Here is a 21,136-nt window from a genome sequence, read left to right as displayed (position 1 = left end):
AGCAGATTCTCAAATGTGTAATATTACTGGTGGCCAATTCTTTAAGTAGCCATGCTTTTTGAATCCTTCTGCCCTAGATTCATTCCCATCTAAAAGCACATGTTGCTCAAAAGAAAGACTTCAGCATTAAACAGAGCTGGAGTTATAGCTGTGCTCCATCATTAACTTGCAGAGACCCTGGACAAATTACTTAGCCTTTCTGAGCCCACTTATACATTTTTGAATCATGGTAATAATATTAACCAACAGTGCAATTAGGTGCACAAAATGAGATGATGTATATAAAACAATTAGTACTAAGCCTGGCTTGGTGAATAGGAGATGCAATTAGTATGAAACTTTTCACCTCAAAACAAGCAACTGGTCCCTCAAATAAGGAGCTTAGCCATTATGACAGGGTCATGGGATAGAAAAATGGTGCATGTGTGAGATGCTGAGAACCTAAAAGACACATACCTATGTCTCACTGGCAACAATATAGCAATCACAAAAGCAAAATATTCTTTATTTTTTAATTAATATTCTCTCCACTTGGGGAAAGCACTTTGATAGCTACAGGCATGGGAAAAGAATGCGTCCTAAAGATGGGATTCCTCACATTGTGCAAAAGAAGAAAACAAACCTTCATCCATGAGCTTCTATCTATGGAGCAGGATGAGGCCGGAGCTATGCACCAGATGAATAAGTAATTTCATAATTTTACATTTCACATCCAAGCTAAATAATACTCTTGGCTAAGCAATCTCAGTTTATCTTCTGGCACCAAATTTTTTAAGGCAAATACCTCAACATAAATAAAATAATAAATAGAAAGACTACATTAATGATAGTTCTAAGTACTCAGAGTCATTTAACTGGGATTATGGACAACGACAGGGAAAATATACTCAAGATTGTTAACTGGAAGAGACAGAAAGGGAGAGAAGGAAGGCTGTGAGTAAAATTAGTTCATCCTGGGTCACACTTTCACTCACTCAGCATGACCATGCCACACTGTTTTTCTAAATCTTAGAAAAGTGCATGAAAGCAACATTATTACTGAGAACCATCCAGGCTTTTTGGAGAAATAATTGCTGCACTGCTTAGCAGGACCCATGGAGAGTACATTGAACTGGATGCCACCAATGATGAGAGGATGGTCAATACCAATGGCTGGTTTTTAGAAACGCAAATCTAAGAAACAATATTTAGGGCATGTTACACCAGGTCAGACCATTCAGCACCATTTGCTTCCTCTTGAATCAACAAATGTTTTCAATTAATTCCATCTCTGAAGTGTATGACCCATGGAATCTCTGCATATACCTTCATCTTACTACCCTGAACACTCTGAATTTTGAGTCCCTTTGGCCACCTGATCACTTTTCCCGAATCTCCTTTCTCCAATCCTATTCTTTTTTTTTTTTTTTTTTAAGATTTGTCAGTTAGAACTAGACAGGTGCAGACATAATATGCCAAGGTTTTATATAATGATGAGACATAAATACAGTTCCTTATGTCACCATGTACACTTTTGTCTTTGTTGACTGCAATGGTATATTGACCTTCCTCAGGAGCCATTAGAGAGAGTCCTTCTCTACTTGGACTTACTAATTCATTCATTTGCATGGCAAGTAATTCATTGTAACTTTGGACATAGGTGAGACATGGCCCCTTAGCAACCTTTCATGGAACCTTGGGACAGAGTTTATTCATCTGCATTTGGGTGGCAGCTACTTTATCTTCCTGTGTTTCCTCTCTGGCAGGGTACTTATTAAAATATTTTTTAAAGACGTTCAGGTTGGAATGATAATTGGAGCATATGTGTTCCACTTCACTGCAGAAGCAGGGGAGACCTTTCAACCTTGAGCTACCCACTGGCAGCATGGGAGGAGGTGACAGGATGTCTCAGGCCCAGCTCCTATAAGTAAGCTCGCACGAGTGTGTAAACAGGCAAAATCCCTTCAATATTGAAACATCATTCCCAGGCTTCTCCCAATTCAACCTTTTCTCATCACCATAACAGCCTACATTTCATAATGAATAATGCAGAGTAATGTCAAGAGAACAAAAAGGGAAATTTGTGATGGTTTCCTTTGGGGTTATATCTTTCTCTCATCCAGTGAGCTTATCTTTCTCCTGGGGACCCTTGGATTCTAGCCATGTGAAGTCCTAGCCAATCAGGCAATAGGCAATGAGTAGAGCACAGATCAGGATCCTTACCAACCTTTGAAGAGTGCCAAGTTCAGAGTCCAAAAAAAAAGAGAAACCCACAACAACTCCTGTGCTCAGCTCCACAAACCAGGAATGGCCCTACTAGGCAAAGCGATGAGTTATTTCAGTATTGTTCTGTAACAAACCACTCTAAACATAGTGGTTTACAATGGAATATTTCACAGAACTACAACAAATAATTCTAAAATCTGTATGGAACCACAAAAGACCCCAAATAGCCAAAATAATCTTAAAAAAGAAGAATAAAGCTGGAAGCATCACATTCTCTGATTTCAAGCTATACTACAAAGCTATCATAATCAAAACAGATTGTATTGGCACAAAAACAGACACATAGATCAATGGAACAGAATTGAGAGCCCAAAAATAAACCCACACATATATGGACAATTAATCTATGACAAAGGAGCAAAAAACATGCAATGAAGAATGGACAGTCTCTTCAACAAATGGTGTTGGGAAAACTGGACAGCCACGTGCAAAAGAACGAAACTAGACCACTATCTTATGTTATACACAAAAATTAACTCTAAATGGATTAAAGACTTGAACATAAGACCTGAAATTATAAAATTCCTGGAAGAAAACATAAACAGTAACCTCGCTGACATCAGTGTTAGCAATATTTTTGTGGATCTGATTCCAAAGGCAAGGAAAACAAAAGCAAAAATAAATAAGACTACATCAAACTAAAAAGTTTCTGTACCATGAAGGAAACCATCATCAAAACGAAAAGGCAACCTACTGAATGGGAGAATATACTTGCAAATCATGTATCCAGTAAGGGGTTAATATCCAAAATATATAAAGGCTCATACAACTCAACAACAACCAAAAAAAACAAACAACCCGATTTTAAAAATGAGCGTAGGATCTGAATAAACATGTTTCCAAAGAAGACGTAGATGGCCAACAGGCACATCACTAGTTATCAGAGAAATGCAAATCAAAACCACAATGAGATATCAGCTCACACCTGTTAGAATGGCAATTGTGAAAAAGACAAGAAATAACAAATGTTGGAGAGGGTGTAGAGAAAAGGGAACCCTCATGCACTGTTGGTGGGAATGTCGATTGGTGCTGCCACTATGGAAAACAGTATGGAGATTCCTCAAAAAATTAAAACTAGAACTACCATATGACCCAGCTATTCCACTTCTGGACACTAATTCAGAAAGACATACGCACGCTTATGTTCATTGCAGCATTTTTTCCCATAGCCAAGGTATGGAAAAAGCCTAAGTGTCTATCAATGGATAGATGGATAAAGAAGATGTGGTGTGTGTATATCTACTCAGCCATAAAAAAAGAATGAAATCCTGACGTTTGCAACAATGTGGGTGGACCTTGAGGGTATTATGCTTAGCTAATAAGTCAGACAGAGAAAGACAACTACTGTATGTTATCACTCATGTATGGAATCTAAAAAACAAACTCATAGATACAGAGAACAGATTAGTGGTTACCAGAGGGGAAAGAGGTTGGTGGTGGACAAAACGGGTGAAGGGGATCAACTGTATACTGATGGATGGTAACTAGACTTGTGGTGGTGATCACTCTGTAGTGTAAACAGATGTTAAACTATAATGCTGTATTCCTGAAACTTGTATAATAAGATAAGTAAGTAAATACATCATAGTGGTTTAAAACAATACTTTGCTATTCCTCTCACAGTTCTGTGGGTTGACCTGACTCGCCTGTATAATTCTCACTTGGGGTCTGGTCTCTCATGAAGTCAGATGGTGGCTAGGACTGGAGTCATCGGGGGTATATTGGGCTAGACGTCCAAGAGGGCTTCTTCACTCACCTGTCTGTCCTCAGTGCTCTCCCTTTTTAACGTCAGTCTCAAAGCTAGTACAACATCACTTCCATCATATTTCATTATTCAAAATTATCACAAGCCAGATTCAAGGGAGTGGAGAAATAGACTCTTCCTCACCAGAGGGAGGGGCCCATACTCACAGGAGGGAAGGAATTGATGGCAGCCATTCCTGCAGACAAGCTACCACCAAACAGGGAGAGAGAATTCTTTGGAACAGAAGACGTTCTCTCTGCCCAGACTGCTCTGAGAGAGGCCCCCTCCCCTGCTGCTCTTGGGTGGCCCAATGACTAAAGCAGCAAAGTAAAATTTGAGCAAATACAATTGTTTAAAATTGGGGTATAGAGGAATTAATAAACCCACACCACTCCTAGACTTCAACAGATCAAGCTGATGGAAAATAAATAAAAGATACAGAGGCTTTAACTAATCTAATAAAAATAGATTTTTGGATATTTATTTAACAGTACACCCATCAAATAGAAAATTCACATTATTTTTTAAATTTGTAAAAAATTACTATAACTTAGGCAACAAAGAAAACCAGAAAAAGGAGAAAAAAGTATAATTTTTACAGGCCAGGTTTTCCCACCACCTCACCACAATAAAAATTTATGGGAATTGGAAAAAAATCACAGCCTTAATTTTTTTCATTATTAAAATGAAAACAATGAGCTGAGCATTCAGTTAAAACTTAGAAAAGAATATGAAACAAATCTACAAAAACAGAACTAAGGAATCCATGAACGTAAGAACAAATTAATGAAAACCGAGCAAAAAGAGTAGAGCTGAGAAATAAGTCTTTAAAAAAAATTTCTTTGGAAGTACCAATATCATTGACAAATCTTTGAAAGTCAAAAAAAGTCAGGACGTGTAAATATGTATATTATTGATAATGACAAAAGGGGTATTTATCATCACAAATAAAGATATTTGTTCAATTGTAAGAATTTCCTGTGTACAAAGTGCAGGGCTATGCAAAGGATTAAAAAATCTTATGAAATGAATGATTTTCAAGAAAGGATAAATTACGGAAATGGACTCAAGTACAAAGCCTGAAGAGGTCAATACCTGTGACAAAAACTTTTAAAGGCATCGAAGAGCTGCACTATAGAAAACCAGCATGTCCAGAAAGATTTTGAGAGAATTTTCTCATGCTTTTAGTGAACTAATAACTCTTTTCTTTTATTAACTTTTATTGGAATATGGTTGCTTTACAATGTTGTGTTAGCCTCCACTGCACAACAAAATGAATCAGCCATAGACATACAGATATCCCCTCCCTTTTGGGCTTCCCTGCCATTTATGTTACCACAGTGCATTAGGTAGAGTTCCCTGTGCCATACAACATGTTCCCATCAGTTGTCTATTTTATACATAGTATCAATAATGTATACGTGTCAATCTGAACTAATAACTCTTAAGCTATTTCACAAATATAGAACATGTGCAAAAGATGAAAATCTTCCCAATTCCTTTTGTGAAAGTTAGCATTACCTTGATGACAAAAAGAGCAACAAAAGAAAAGTGGCCCATCTCACATATGAAGTTGGGTGCAAAGATCCTAAATCAAAGATTAACAATTGATTCTAGAACTTTTCAGAAGTTATTTTAGAAATGTGAGGATAGTTAGAAATTAAACAGACTCAATGCCCAATAAGGAATTTAATAACTGCATTTGGTATTTCCATGTCACAGAAGATCATGCAACCATTGAAAGTAATATTGAAAATGGTAAGGGAGGGACTTCCCTGGTGGTCCAGGGATTAAGAATCCCCCTCCCAGTGCAGGGGATATAGGTTCGATCCCTGGTGGGGGAACTAAGATCCCACATGCCACGGGGCAACTAAGCCCGCGTGCTGCAACTACTGAGCCCGCACGCTCTGGAGCCTGTGCGCCACTACTAGAGAGAAGCCCATGCGCCGCAACGAAGAGCCTGCTCGCCGCAATGAAAGATCCCACATGCCACAACTAAGACCTGATGCAGCCAAATAAATAAATAAACTGCTGGAAAGCATAAAATCTATTTTTAAAAAAAATACAAAATGCCAGGGGAGAAATGGTCACAGCATTTTATGAAAAAACTTTGATACAGGATGATCCCATTTTTGTACATGTATGGGCCACTCTGTGTGTGTATTGGGGGGTGGAGGTGGGCAGGGATGTGATCTGAAAGAACGAGCACAAAATGTTAACTCTCTGAGTGTAATCACTGAAATTCTTCCCTCCTCCTCTTCACCCTCCTTCCTTTGTGCATTTTCCAAATTTTCCACAAAGAAAATGTAGAACTTTGTAATCAGATTAAAAAGGGGGAATTTTGTTCTTAAATAAGTCTTATCTCAATAGTAGTTCTTAACAAACCCTGTGTTTACAAGTGTCCCACTAAAGATGTGCCATTTTTATTTCTACCCTTTCATTTCTCTAGTTTCCTCTTGTTACCAAATATTTCCTTCATGCTTTCATCTTACCCTCAAATTTGGCATCCAAAGAAGTTATTATGGAGAGCAGGCCAGCGTGTGTGTCAGCAAAATGAATCAAATAACTAAAGGAATTGACCTTGGATCCTTTTCCATGAAGAGCACATACAAGGCAGGCTATTATATGAGATTTATAGACAGGGCAAGTGTGTGGTAGCGAAAAGGGAGCCGAGAAGGATTCTGGCATCACCACTCACAACACACCCTTCTCTTTGCCCTCAGTTCTGGCTTTGGGAAAGAGGAAGAAGGCAAGACAGCTGTCTCTGTGCCACTTTGTCCCTGTCCTAGACTTGGGCCTATGAATGGATGCTGTTAAATGAGTCGCCAGAGTATGGTGTCTTCATTTCAAGTGATGGACCAAAGCTGAAGTGTGTGGTTCAATAAAGGAAAGCAGCATGGAATGGCAGAAAGAAATACCAAGGGAGCAGGGCCGATCTGTGCTGAGGAACCTGGATATTTCCTGTAGAAGGTGGGGAGGGGAGACATTGAAGAATTTAAGCAGGAAGACAACATTGAATGTGTGTCTATGTCTATGCATATATATATGTAAATTTTTATATATACAGGCATATATACATCTTACATATACTTCTATGTATCCATGTGCATGCAAACGTGTATATCTATGTGCACACATTTTAGTTATGTGTGTGTGTACATATATACATTTTATATGGAAACCAAAATATCACTGGAAAAGAGAAAGGCTGAAAGCAGGAAGACTGGTATACTTAGAAGTTACAGAGGATGAGCAACAGCGAGGGTGTGGAAGAATGAGTGGAGAGGAAAGCTCTTTAAGAGAGAGAATCAGAACTCTGCTTCCCCCTGATTGTGGCAGAAGATGGCCACCCCCCAGTTTCCCCTTACATCCCCTCTATTCAAGGGATCAACCCTAACTAACTACCTGCAAACTCAGTCATAATTCCAAACTCCCAGAAGAGAGAATCTGACCGGTCTACCTCGGATTAGGCGTCCACCCCCTGGTCCAGTCAACTACAGCCAAGGCCAGTGTCACACAACACAAATACGGTTGCTGAGATCCATTTATCTGTGGGACGTTTGACTGCTGTCCAACTCCACCTCTGGACTATATTCTTCATGAGGGCCAGGAGTGTGTTTGGTTGCTCAGCGCTGTCTGTGGCACCTTATAAGGTGTCCAGGACACAGTTGGCACTCAAAAACCATTTGTCAAAAAGATGAATGCACAAATGACTTAACAAATGAAGAGAAGAATCAGACAGAAGAAGCAGCATGATGGAGTCATCCTATCCAGCCCCCCATCCGTTCATTGTTCATGTGTCTCATTTATCACCAGAGCACCTACTTCAGCAGAATGATGTCAGTTGCTTCACCACGTCAATGAGTTTTGTGGTCTAGCTTGAGACCCAACCCCCATTTACAAGAGTGATGTAAGTTAGAAATTATGCTCCTAATTCTAAACAACTGACATAAAACAAACTTTGGAAACCGAATCCACTTAACATGAGAAATACCTCCAAACAAGACAATCAAGGGGAGAACTAGGCCAGAGAGTAAAGGTATTTGTCGGAAGAAACTTGGCAGACCTGTTCTTTTTCCATCTGATTATTTTCATATTCTTCCTGTGAAATCCAATTTCCTTAAGTGACCTCTGTTCATAAGAAACTATTTGGTCTAATCTGTGGAAGCCATGGCATATTTTTAACCACCTCTGAAGGCCAGCTCCCTCTCCACTGAGTGTGCCTGATACCCAAACAGATGTTTTATAACACTCAGAACACATGAGCTCACCACTGGCGAATCTTTTGCACGCAATCAGCCCTCAGCTCTTCTCACATTTCCCCTATCATCCCCCAAACCCAAATTCAGAACTCACAGGAAAGCTTGAATACTTACCATGGTAACAAAAGAGCAGAACATGGAGAATCCAATTTTGAATTTTCAACTTATTAATGTTTTGCAAATCTGATGGCCAGCTGGAAAATATGCAATACAAAGAGTTAACCAAACTAAGTAGTATATAAAATGATGTGCAGGGCTTCCCTGGTGGTGCAGTGGTTAAGAATCCGCCTGCCAATGCAGGGGACACGGGTTCGAGCCCTGGTCCAGGAAGATCCCACATGCCATGGAGCAACTAAGCCCGTGCGCCCCAACTACCGAGCCTGCGCTCTAGAGCCCGCAAGCCACAACTACTGAAGCCCGCGCGCCGAGAGCCCGTGCTCCGCAACAAGAGAAGCCACCACAGTAAGAAGCCCGCGCACGGCAACGAAGAGTAGCCCCTGCTCACTGCAACTAGAGAAAGCCCAAGCGCAGCAACAAAGACCCAACACAGCCAAAAATAAATAAATGTATTTAAAAAAAAAAAAAAGATGTGCAAACTGGCTGCCCCCAAAGAATTCAGATTAAAGTATCCAAGTTAAAGGGTTCCAAAGCAATTTGAATTCTCATAGAATTTTAAAATATTGAGGCTGAAGGGTCCTTGGTCTATAGCTAGCACAACAATTTTGTTTCAGGTGAAGATGAAGAAGCTGAGACCCACAGAGAGAAAGAGACTTAGGGTTTCACACACTAGAGGCAGAACTGGAGGTAGAAGTCTGCCTCCCGGCCCAGACCCGCAGGGCAGACAGACCACAGTCCCACACCCCCAGTTTCCTGACTGTTCTCCTTGGATCATCAGTGTCTGCAGTTCAAAGCTGGGAAGAAGCCAGAACGTGCTCAATCAGATCTTTCATCCTGACTACACCATGATCGTTTCAAAGTGTGTCCCCTCCAGTTTAGATAAAGAGCTTTGTTGAAGAACAACTTCCTTTGATAAATCAATAAAAAGTAACCCAAATTTTTAAAGGTAACATGTCAACACTTCAAGTGTGCAAATCAAGGGAAGCACACAGGATTCTCGCCACCCCTACCCTGAGAGTCTAGAGAATGGTCCAAAGAGACCATCAGGGGATGACTGAGGAGATGTAAACACACAGTGAGTTCATGAACCTCTGATCCTCTGAGAACCTAAACCTGTAGGGGAAATCTGAGCTTCCTACGAAGGCTTGCTCCACCTCAGAGACCCTAGGTGTGAGCAGTATTCTTTGAGTGCCAACTTAAACTCGAACCTACTGCTGCTATGAGGATCTCAGAAGGAGAAGACCCAGATGGTGCCTCAGAAATAATCCCCCAGCCATTGGGGAACAAGGTTTATATTGAGAAGACTACCAAGTGGCAGAGTATAGTCTTCATTAAACAGATATTTGTGGAGAGCTTAGGATGGGCTAGGGTGGACATCCACAACAAAGAGCAAGAATTTAATTGAAAAGTGTAAGCAAGGCCAGATCACAGATAGCATACGCTATCGGAGGGAGGCATTTGGATTTTATTTTAAGGATCATTGGGGAGCCATTGAAAGATGTTAACCTGGGGAGTGAACTGACCAGACTTACATTCTGGGAAGATCTCTCGATCTCTTGATCTGATCTCTTGATCAGATCTATGTTAAGAGCTGATGGACTGTGGCCAAGTGCCACGTTGTGTCTTACCGTCTACAAGTGCCTCACGGCATTATTTGTTCAGGATAATACAGTAAAAAGGGGGGAGGAGAGCCTGAAGCAAGCAAAGAGCTAGGTTTTAATCCCGTTTCTACAGTTTCCCAGCTGTGTGGTCTTGGGCACGTTATTTAAATAGGTCTGGGCCCTCAATCTCCTTTCTGTACAATGAAAATAATAATACTTAGCTCATGGGGTTTTGATAATAAAGTGGATGATGTGCCTGGACATTTCTAATAATCCTCCCAACACCATTAGATTCAACCGAATCAAAATGGCATTTTTCAGCCCAGGAAGAGCATCACCTGGCATCCTGCTAAGCCTCCACTTAGCAAGAGATATTGTTGCATTTTCTTCTTACAATTTAATCAGGACATTTTGTTGCTAATGTGTGAAAATAATTGGCATATATACTTTGTAAATGAGCAGTGAGGTAAACTGAGGTCAAAGCCAAATATCGGATCTGAATCAAGCAACCCGAAAACAATACTGCGAAGAATTCAACTGGTTACAAAGACCAGCGTAGGAAGTGAGTGCTCCAATTGTCCTAGCAAACTTTTAACCAAACACTGGTGCAGATTTGCTGGCATGTGTGACACTGAGAACATCTGGCCTTTCAATTATCCTCTCGCAAGCAAAAAATGATGTCGTGTAAACTGATCTTAAAGCCAGCTACATGGTCTAAGTGTTAACAGTGTTTGTGTTGGCTCCTTTGGCTCCCGGTTTTAAGAACTTAATTTGTAGCCACACCCCTCCCTGAAGTCCTAACTGCGTCTTGCTGTAACTGACCCCAGGGATTTGTTTATGCAGTGTCTGCATCTTCTTTTCAGGACGGTAAGTATGTGTAAATGCATCACTAGTCAACTGTGTGTCCTGTAAGAATAAGTTACAGGAGTGACGCAGCAACGGGAGGACAGAAGAAGGTGTGGAAGAGAGCCGGCTCTGGGAGCTGCTCTGGTCATGTGTCCAATGCTACAGTTTTTTCCCTGTATACCAGTTTTATTCTAGAAGCCAGGTGAGAAGGGTAGAGGTTCTAGCCTGCAGCTCTCCTAGGAGGCACTGAACCAGGAGTCTGAGCACGTTTCCCCACCCAGACTCAACTTCACTTACCAAACACAATGTGCCAGGCACTGTTCCGAGCCCTTCAAGAAAACTGGTTAAGTTAATCATCTTGACCGGGAGTGGCAGGTGGTGTATTACCCCCAGCCTACATCTCTCAGTGGGATGTGACTCAGGGGGACGTGGCAGAGGCTGTGAGCTTGCCCCCGCCCCTCTGGCTCTGGGCTGCTATGCTGGGCTCGAATGCGTTGGATCTGTAATGAACCACAGCCTGTGCTCTGCAGCAGGTGCCCGTGGGGCACCCCTGGGGTGTTACTGACTATAGGAAGGGGTGCTCTCTGCCTCTCTCCCACCCCCACCCCTGTTCTTCAGCTGCTGTGGCCAAGAGGCTGTGATGGCAGCAGGGGAGGGGCTGACCGAGGAAGATCTTTCTCCATCTCACTCCCATCGCCCCCCACCCAACCCCTGCCCGCTTTTACTCCATCTTTAGCTGACAGATGTGAGAGACCGTCTTTTGTTCCGTGGATCCTTTCAAATCTTTCTGAAGACATTTAGGAATCCTAATCTGGGTTATGAACAGAAGAAGCCTGGCAGCTCCTGATTTTGTCTCCAGTAAAAACACTAGAGTTGGGCTTCCCTGGTGGTGCAGTGGTTGGGAGTCCGCCTGCCGATGCAGGGGGCACGGGTTCGTGCCCCGGTCCGGGAGGATCCCGCGTGCCGCAGAGCGGCTGGGCCCGTGAGCCATGGCTGCTGAGCCTGCGCGTCCGGAGCCTGTGCTCCGCAACGGGAGAGGCCACAACAGTGAGAGGCCCGCGTACCGCAAAAAAAAAAAAAAAAAAAAAAAAATTTGTGTGAAATAATTAAACAGGCCTCTGAGATAATTCACCTGCTCTCTTGGCCCAGCTCACCATCACTGATCCCTAAAGGGAGGGAGAGAGCAGTGGGATGACCAGCCCTAAAGGAAATCTGAAGCCACGTGGGGACTTGACTCCAGGCACCAGCAGCTCCTTCCCCAGGATCGGAATTTTCCTTCATTTTTAAAGGAAACGGGCCACTTGGTCTGACTGGGCATATCTAGGAATGAAGGGCAGAACATGTAGTACAGTAAATCCCAACTCTGAGTTGTCCGTTACAGGAACTTATCACAGATGGTAATCGTTAGGACATTCACATCTTGGAAGAAAGAGCTTTATCCAGGATCATAAATAAGGTGTAACAGAGGCTTAGATTTATAAAGCTATAAAAGAGGGCTGCTTGGACAAACGGGAATTCACAGTACTGGGTCACAAAATTGACTTAACCCGTGAAAATCTGACCATGATCTGGGAGTTCTGGGCAATGCAATGAGAAGATGGTAGCTGATTTCTGCAGTTAGTGGACCCCAATCGAAACCTAATAAAGTTAGGTCATGGTTTAATCTCATGAAATGCAAGCTCAGAGAAAATGGGGTGCTGACATCTAAATACGGCATTGTAATTCCTAAACCAACAGTGGAGCACAAAACAAGGCCACTGCCTTCCAGAAGTTTCTCACCTAGTCAGGGAGCCAAGATATTTACAGATAAAGCAATTATAGTATGCAGGCTTCGGTGTGTGGCGTAGACTGTAGCTAGAAAACTCAGGGAGGGAAGCGAGGGATGAGTGGAAGCAGGACCCTTCAGGGAAAGACATGTGGACGAAAAGGGACTTGACTCGGGACTGGAAGGATGGATGGGGTGTACATGTGTGAGGAAAGCTTTGCTCGGGGCCCCGCCAGCTCCCAGAAACCTTCGCCGTGCCCCTGCCGTGACGCTCCCCAAGCCAAGTCTCAAATCACACACTTGTATTTCCCTCTTGTCCTTCAGGTAACTGGTCCTTCAAGTCCACAGCCTCACTCTCTTCGTCCCCCTCAGGCCCTTCCTCAATAGGCCTGGAAAGGGAAACTGTGGCCCCTCTGGACACATCCCATCCAGTTAGGCCACCACAGGATGGGCATCCATCCTGAAGAATGAAGCCAGGGAAAATGCCGTACTCCCTCCTCGGCCCCGGTATAATGCTTGTATCGGGTTAAAATCAGGTTAAAATGAACAGGAGAGGAGAAAGGGACAGGGCAGCCTCAGAGGGGGTGGCCCCGATTCTGTCAGCATCCAGGACACACAGTAGAGAGAAGAAGATGCCCCGATAGGCGTGGGAAGTTTAGAAAAAGGCCAGGACCCCACAAGGCTGGCCGGTACCCTGCCCAGGCAAGAAGGGGAGGGTCGAATGGGAAAGGTGAGGGGGGTCCACACACCAGAAGGAGAACATCGTGACAGGGAGAGACCCTGTGCTCCCGTCCCTTGCAGAGCCCAGTGTTGGGTGAAAGGCTCCCAAGTGCCTGTTGAGACTAGAGGTATCTGTTGGGGGGCAGGGCTGGTGGGCCTGTGATTCTGGAGAGCAAAGAGGAGGTGCCCCAGGGGAGAGAGGGCTACCTAGGGCTGGCTTCGTATTCTGGACTTTGAAGAGGCTTCTGTAGGGGTTCCAGGTGTCTACTCTGCATTATCTAGTCAGGTACCTGGGAAGGGTGGGGAAAAAGCTGGATTCAGGGTTGATGCCTGCTTTGCAACAAAAGGTCCCCGGGTTGTATTTCTTAAGAACCTAAGGGCACCTGGGCAGGTGCAACAGCAGCTCGAAGAAGAGGGATTCCCCAGGGAAAACAAAAGCAGGATAAACTGTCCACGTCAGAGCTCTGGGGAAGGCAGGGGCTTGGAGCGGGAGGCTGTATCTACTGGTGACAACAACCCCACCTCTTCCTAGTTGTGACTTAACATTTCTGAGCCTCAGTGTCCTCATCTATGAAATGGAACAACTGATAATAATACCTGCCTGGCAAGGCTGTTGAGGAGATTAAATTCAACGACCTCTGTCCTCACCTTGACCCTGTGCGTCCAGTTAAGGTCAGTCCCCTTCTCTTCCACCTCCTTGAGAGAGAGAGGCTCGGCGAAAAATGAAATTGAACAAATAAGTTTGCAACACAGTAAGCCCAGAAGAAGGGAACAAGGAGCTTATCTGTTGTCGAGTTCTGCTGTAATGCTCTGCTGAGCGCACGGACATAAACATGGCGTCTGCTTGCCACGTATTTTTCAGGCTGCCCCCCTCCTGCACACTGCCACCTGCCCTGTTGTAAGGCCCCAGCAAGCATCAGCTCATGTTTCCTTCTCTCTGATTCTCTTCCAGGGACGCTGTGTCAACTTCACCCGAGTCAAGAACAATCCTCCTGCCAAGTACCCCCTCAACAATGCCTACCACACCACCTCACCGCCTCCTGCCCCCATCTACACCCCGCCCCCCCCCTTTCCCCCCCTGCCCTCCCCCACCCCCCAGTGCCCCCACCCCTCCAATTCCATCCCCACCTTCCATCCTCCCCCCTCCCCCTCAGGCTCCCCCTCCCAACAGGGCACCACCCCCCTCCCGACCACCTCCTAGGCCCTCTGTCTAGAACCCACAGTTCATGCTCTGGGTTCTCTCAGAAACTTTGGGGAGGAGGCTCCTCTGTGGTGTTAGAACAAGTCTTTCCAGTTAAAGGGGGCTTCCACTTTGGAAATGAGTGGTGATAAAGCCCACTGACGTTCACACACTTTAAAAATTGGTTTGTAACACCAGTATACCGACAATTGTGATCAGAGGAAAGAAATCGAAATTTTGAATTGCCTGAAAACAAACAATGAGGCAACTACAGTCACAATTATAGCCAGCCAGCCATCACCTCTAGAAGGTTCCAGAGACACTGAAACTGCTGAGATGCTCTAAATGGGATTGTGTCTCATGGAGATCAATAAGAAAATCGTTTCTCTGAGGGTGAAATGCAGAGTCAGATAAGAAATAACATTGCTGGGTTGCTAAATGCTGCCTTCCCTCTTTCACTCCACCTCCATCACCTGACCCTGGACCCTTGGCCTAGGAACCAAGGAATCCTCACCTCTATGTGCCACCCAGGAAGGTCGAGACCCTTTGCCTACATCTTTGGGGAAAGATTGGGGTCCCCATTGTGGCAAGAAACTCAACATCATACAGGTATCCAAAAGAATGTTCTGGGATTTGCAGAGGAGTGAAAAGATATGCCTTATTTTCCTTCCAAATTCTCCCAGTTTCCAAGTGAGGAAGAGGGCGGTTGTTTACTGAAGGAAAAGGTATGTTACCATGTTGCTGTGTAAGTGAAATCAGGTATGTGCACTGACAGGCGAGTACTGATGGGAGCATCAGACAGTTTCTAAAACCCACAGGCCATCAGCAGCTGGAGGTGGCTGGCTTTGGCCCAACATGGCCCCTAAATCAACAGACAACGGCATCGTCAAAGAGCAACTTGTTAATGCCTCATGTTAAAAAAATCAAGATTTGGCTTCAATTTAAATCACTTGAGATACGAAGAAGTGATTGATCCTATTTTCCAAAGACAAACATGAGTTGATCTTCCCAAAATGGCATCACTAGCACCTACCACACAATTTCACTGATTTTGTTTTTCTTTCTCGGTGAAGTTGTGCACCAGAGACTTCTACGTAGAGCTGAGAGACAATAGTCCGGACATACTAAGGAATTTATCCAAAAAGAACCACATGTGTTTGTGGATACAGATATATTTCTCCTTGGCTTTTCCACATACTCACAAATACTATTAGCTGCCTGAAATTCCCACCATGCCTGGGAACCACTCCACTCCTCCAAGTCTTTCTGAATCTGCTATCACCAGTAAGCTCTATAATCACTTTCTAAACATTAGGCTTTATCACCCAAGGGTGAAAACAGAGGCCACTGTTTAGGGCCTCCTGTACCAGCCTGTTCAAAATTACCTCCCCCTCCAACTTTCCACAGGTCTTAAAATTCCACTCCCAAAACCCTTAAATCTTTTCAGGAATGAAGCAGAATATTAAGTAAATGCAAACTTAGTGCTTTGGGCTGTGGTCTCCAAAGATCCTTCAAAAACCCATCAAGCCAGCCTCATTCTTTCATCTTACTTAGAACAGAGACATAGGGCCTAGCATGCATTCCATACACACCAATGCTTGTAGCCATGGCAGACATTGCTAATCAATCACAGCACCATCTTCCATGGAGCCCAGTGATTTCTACACAATCCTCAAATCATAATTCCAAAGAGGCACCACTAATCAGTCAAAATTGAGACATAAATGATCCCTAATTGCCCTCTCAACTTTAGAAAGCAAAAGCAAACAAGGATTGTGTGGGGGAATGGGGAAACCCTTGGGCATTAAAGGTACAGTCAGGGGAGAATAGATCTAGGCAGAGTGCCCTAGTCGGGGTCCACAGGCACTAAATCTGCATTGCCAACACCAAACTGACACTTCCCCAAGCATACCTCAGACCTGCCCTTCTCCCAGCCTGCTGCTGCCAGAGACTCTCCCAGCTTCCTCATAGAGCTAAAATCAGAGATATTTTACAGGGCTTATGAAAGCAACCTCCCTCGCTTGCCCCCCAACCTGGCCCATATTGTCTATTTTTAGAACATTAGGTTTCTTCTTGAGTATAGTCCTCCATAAAGCAGGTGACAGAATGTCTTGGCCACCTGCAGTGACATTGCTGGACTCCAGAGAACCATTCCATAGGCGAATGGGTTCCCCAGGCTCACAGCGTAGAGGCGTTGAGCCCCTGGCCACTGTTTTGACTGCTGGCGGTACAAAACAGTCCACCCCACACCACTGCTGCATGGCTCACTGCAGCCATCAGAAAGTTCAAGCCAAGATGTTGACATTGTTGTGCATCAAGATGGCAAGCATCAGGTGAGAATATGCAACATTCAGGATCCCAACTGCACATCAGTCAGAAGCCCTGTGCAGTTTCCAAGATGTTGTTTTGGTGAACTTTTAGATGAAATAGGGAACTGCAAATATATGATGACTTTGAAGAGGATTAGCAGGGTTTGTCCTTAAAAGGGACTCTTCATGTCAACCCCAGTCATTTAGAATTACAGTGGAGAAGGAGAAACCTCTATACTGTATGAACAAGGTAATATTTTAATAGTAGGCTATTACAGGCAGGAAAATTCTTTAACTGGTTTATAAAATCGATCCAAACTTGTGTCATTCCCTGTAAAAGGTAGCAGACATATGACTGTGATTAGGAAACTGCACAAAATTATTTTTTCAACCCTCATGTTATTGTCCTCCTGAAGTTTTTTTTTTAATAAAAGCCAACTTTTTGTTGTATATATTCATATTCCATGTGTTAGATGGAAGCATTTCCTATCCAGTGTGAATAAAAGGAACAGTTGTAGTAAATTATTGTAAGGCCAATGATACTTCATGGCAGGTTATTCTACCAAGCTGTGCTTGTTGGTTTTTCCCATGACTGTATTGCTTTTATAAATGTACAAATAGTTACTGAAATGACGAGATCCTTGTTTGCACAGCATTAATAAGAACCTTGAGTGATTACCTCTGTTGACGACCAGTTCACAAACAGCTTCTGTCCTGGAGCTTGGCCCATACTCCAGTAAGACACAAGATCTCTCTTTTACCAAAGTCAAGAACAGAGCTAGTGGACATATTAATTAGTAGTCTTGGATATCTGGCCATGGATAACCTCATTGTAAATATCACTAGAATGGGCAGAGATCATCTGGAAGTCTCATATATACTAAAGTCCAAACACTGTGTCAGATGAGGGAAATCCATCCAAGAACTAGAAAAAAGTAATGATGAGATAATGAGCAACAATTTCAGCCCAGTGCCAACTCAATAAAAAACAATTAATGCTGTGTAAAGGTGGGTTGAATTAGTTTGCAAACTATATAAAGATATATGCCGTAAAAAGCCTATTAATGCACACCAGATGGGAATGGGATGTTCTAGTCAATTGTGTTTTCTAGTTATCTGAACTCTACTATATTAGCATACTTGGATAAGCAATTTAAAAGAATTAGAATATGATTTTTTAAATACACTTAACATTAAACTCTTCTAATTCTCTCTTCTATCTGTGATAATTCCTAAGACAGTATGGATCTTCAGTGCCTCTGAGTCAATGTTATAAAAATCAGTTATTGCTGTATCTGCTATAGGAGACTGGGCTAAATGTGTACAATGACAAACCCTGGAAGTTGCTTTTTTAAAAAAAATAATAAATTCTTAAAATTAACTCTTTTCCTAGTTGTGTCTTTGTTATGAAAATGAAGTGTAGGCTGTTCAAGTGTTTAACATCCTGATCATAAAAATGGCTATCACTCTGCAGATTAAATTATATTGCTCAAATTATTTTGCACCCTCCAATAAACTCTTCACTGTCTTGATTACTCTCATTTCTTCTTTAGTTGTCCAACATTCAACATATTCTTTATCTTTAGCAACAGCTTTAGATTTTAAAAAGTAACACGTGCTGGGCTTCCCTGGTGGCGCAGTGGTTAAGAATCCGCCTGCCAATGCAGTGGGCATGGGTTCGAGCCCTGGTCCAGGAAGATCCCACATGCTGTGGAGCAGCTAAGCCCATGCGCCACAACTACTGAGCCTGCGCTCTAGGGCCCACGAGCCACAACTACTGAACCTGTATGCCACAACTACTGAAGCCTGCATGCCTAGAGCCCATGCTCCACAACAAGAGAAGCGACTGCTCCACAACAAGAGAAGCGACTTCTTTTTTCTAGAAGCCCGCGCACCTCAATGAAGAGTAGCCCCCACTCACCGCAACTAGAGAGAGCCCGCACGCAGCAACGAAGACCCAACACAGCCCAAAATAAATAAATTATTTTTTTAATTTTTAAAAAAAAACTTTTAATTAAAAAATAGTAACCCATGCTAAATGAAACAATGAAGTAAAAGTAGAGATATAGAAGCACACAGGAAAAAAAGTAAATGTAGTGGATCAGTCAAGATTGTTTGGCTGCCTGTAACAGAAACGTGGCTATGATTGATTTGACTCACAGAACAAGGACTCTAGAGGTTTGCTATCTGCTTAAGAAACCAGGCAGTGTCATAGACAGTGCTGCAGTAAATACCCTTCTATCTATATAGACTTCAAAATATTTTTGTTATTTCTGCACCTTATTCTCCTTAGCGGCTTCCATTCAGCTCCTCCTCCTCTTACATTTTTTGTAGGTAAAAGAGTACTAGTTCCTGAATCTGTTTCTTTACAAGTCATAAGACAGGAGACCTATCAGCCACCCATCACTGATACTTTCAAGCACTTTGGAGTTGCTGTCAAGATAGTGGAGTAGGAAGACCCTGAGTTCACCTTCTCCCATTGGGCATACCAAAATTACAACTAACTGAGCAACTATCAATGAGAATAACCTGAACACTAGCAGAAAAGATTTTCTGCAACTAAAGAAGGAACCACAGTGACTTTGGTAGTGGGAGCAAAGATGCAGTATGGTCAAGACCCACACCCCTGGGTAAATGACCCACAAACGGGAGGATAATTACAATTGCAGAATTTCTCCCGAAAGGAATGAGGATTCCAAGCCCCAGGGTCCTGCACCAGGAAGACAAGCTCCCTGAATGTCTGGCTTTGAAGGCCAGTGGGACTTGCTTAAGGGAGAGCCAGAGACTCTGCTTTTAAGGGGCACGTGCAAAATCACACATGCTCTGAGACCCAGAGCAGAGTCAGTAATTTGAAAGGAGCCTGGGTCAGACTCACTTACTGATCTTGGAGAGGCTCCCAGAGAGTCAAGAGCCAAAAGGAACACCCTCTGAGGACACAGATGCTGGCAGCAGTCATTTTTGAAAGCTCATTTTACAACATGACCCTGGTGCTGCCAAGCACCATTTTGGAGTCTTCCTCTAGCCCATTGGTACCAAGGGCTTACCCACTCACCAGGAGGTCAGCACCAGTCCCAGGACCCCCCAGGCTAAGAGGCCAGTAGTATAGGAACTAAGCCCTGCCCAGAAGCAGGCCAGGCACAAGCCCCAGATACCCTTGTCCATGCAGCCGGCCACACCAAGATTTAGCCCCACAAACCAGCAGGTTGGCAGCCCCTGCATGAGTCAACAAACCATGGTCTGGCAACAAACCATGCCAGGGATCAGCTCTGTCTACCAGCTGACTGCAGTAGTGGGTCCCATCATAACAGAAGGGCCCAGCAGCTTACATAGGGTCACCCCTAAAGCATATAGCTCTAGTGACCAGAGAGGAGTATGCTGCCCGGCCCCATAGGACATCTGTTAAATAAGGTCACTTCTCCAAGATCAGGAAGCATAACCAACATACCTAATACATAGAAATAGAGAATTAGGCAAAATGAGGGAAAAGATGAATATATTCCAAATTAAGGAACAAGATAAAACCCCAAAAGAAGAACATAGTGAGCTGTAGATAAACAATCTACCTGATAAAGAGTTCAAGGTAACAATCATAAAGATGTTTAATGAACTTGGGAGAAAAATGGATGAACACAGTGAGAAGTTTAACAAAGAGTTAGAAAATATAAAGAAGAACCAAACAGAGCTGAAGAATACAATAACTGAAATAAAGATACACTAGAAGGAATCAACAGTAGACTAGCTGATACAGAGGAATACATTAGCAAACTGGAAGACAGACTAGTGGAAATCACCAAAGCTGAACAGAAAAAAGAATTTAAAAACATGAGTATAGTATAAAAGACCTCTGGGATAACATTAAGCATAGTAATAGTCACATTACAGGGGTACCAGAAGGAAAAGAGAGAGAAAAAAGGGCAGATAACTTATTTCAATAAATGATAGCTGAAAATGTCCTTAATCTAGGAAAGGAAACATTCATATCCAGCAAGCACAGAATATCCCCAAAAAGATGAATCCAAAGAGATCCACACCAAGACATATTGTAATTAAAATGGCTAAAATTAAAGATAAAGAGAAAATCATAAAAGCAGCAAGGGAAAAGCAACAAGGTATGTATCAGCTGACTTTTCAGCAGAAACCCTGCAGTCCAGAAGGGAGTGGCATGATATATTTAAAGAGATGAAAGGGAAAAACCTACAACCAAGAATCCTCTACATGACAAGGCTGTCATTCAGATCTGAAGGAGAGATAAATAGTTTTACAGACAAGCAAAAGCTAACCGAGTTCAGCACCACTAAACCAACTTTACAAATATGTTAAAGGATGA

At 43.1% G+C, this 21,136-nt stretch overlaps 1 protein-coding gene across 1 annotated transcript in view; it reads left to right on the top strand.

Annotated features, from left to right (window-relative positions):
* ANTXR1 (ANTXR cell adhesion molecule 1) overlaps window positions 1-18,319 on the top strand; it is a 238,597-nt gene extending 220,278 nt beyond the window's left edge. The window contains 2 exon segments of the mRNA XM_029231442.1: window positions 14,273-14,401; window positions 14,403-18,319. Coding sequence (XP_029087275.1) covers window positions 14,273-14,401; window positions 14,403-14,534 — 261 coding nt within the window. The 3' untranslated portion in view covers window positions 14,535-18,319.
* Window positions 18,320-21,136: the final 2,817 nt, after the last annotated feature.

Source organism: Monodon monoceros, unplaced genomic scaffold (genome assembly GCF_005190385.1).
Source record: "Monodon monoceros isolate NGI ecotype Baffin Bay Population unplaced genomic scaffold, NGI_Narwhal_1 Super_Scaffold_19, whole genome shotgun sequence".
NCBI lineage: Eukaryota > Metazoa > Chordata > Mammalia > Artiodactyla > Monodontidae > Monodon > Monodon monoceros.
This window is presented reverse-complemented; position numbering and strand designations above follow the sequence as displayed.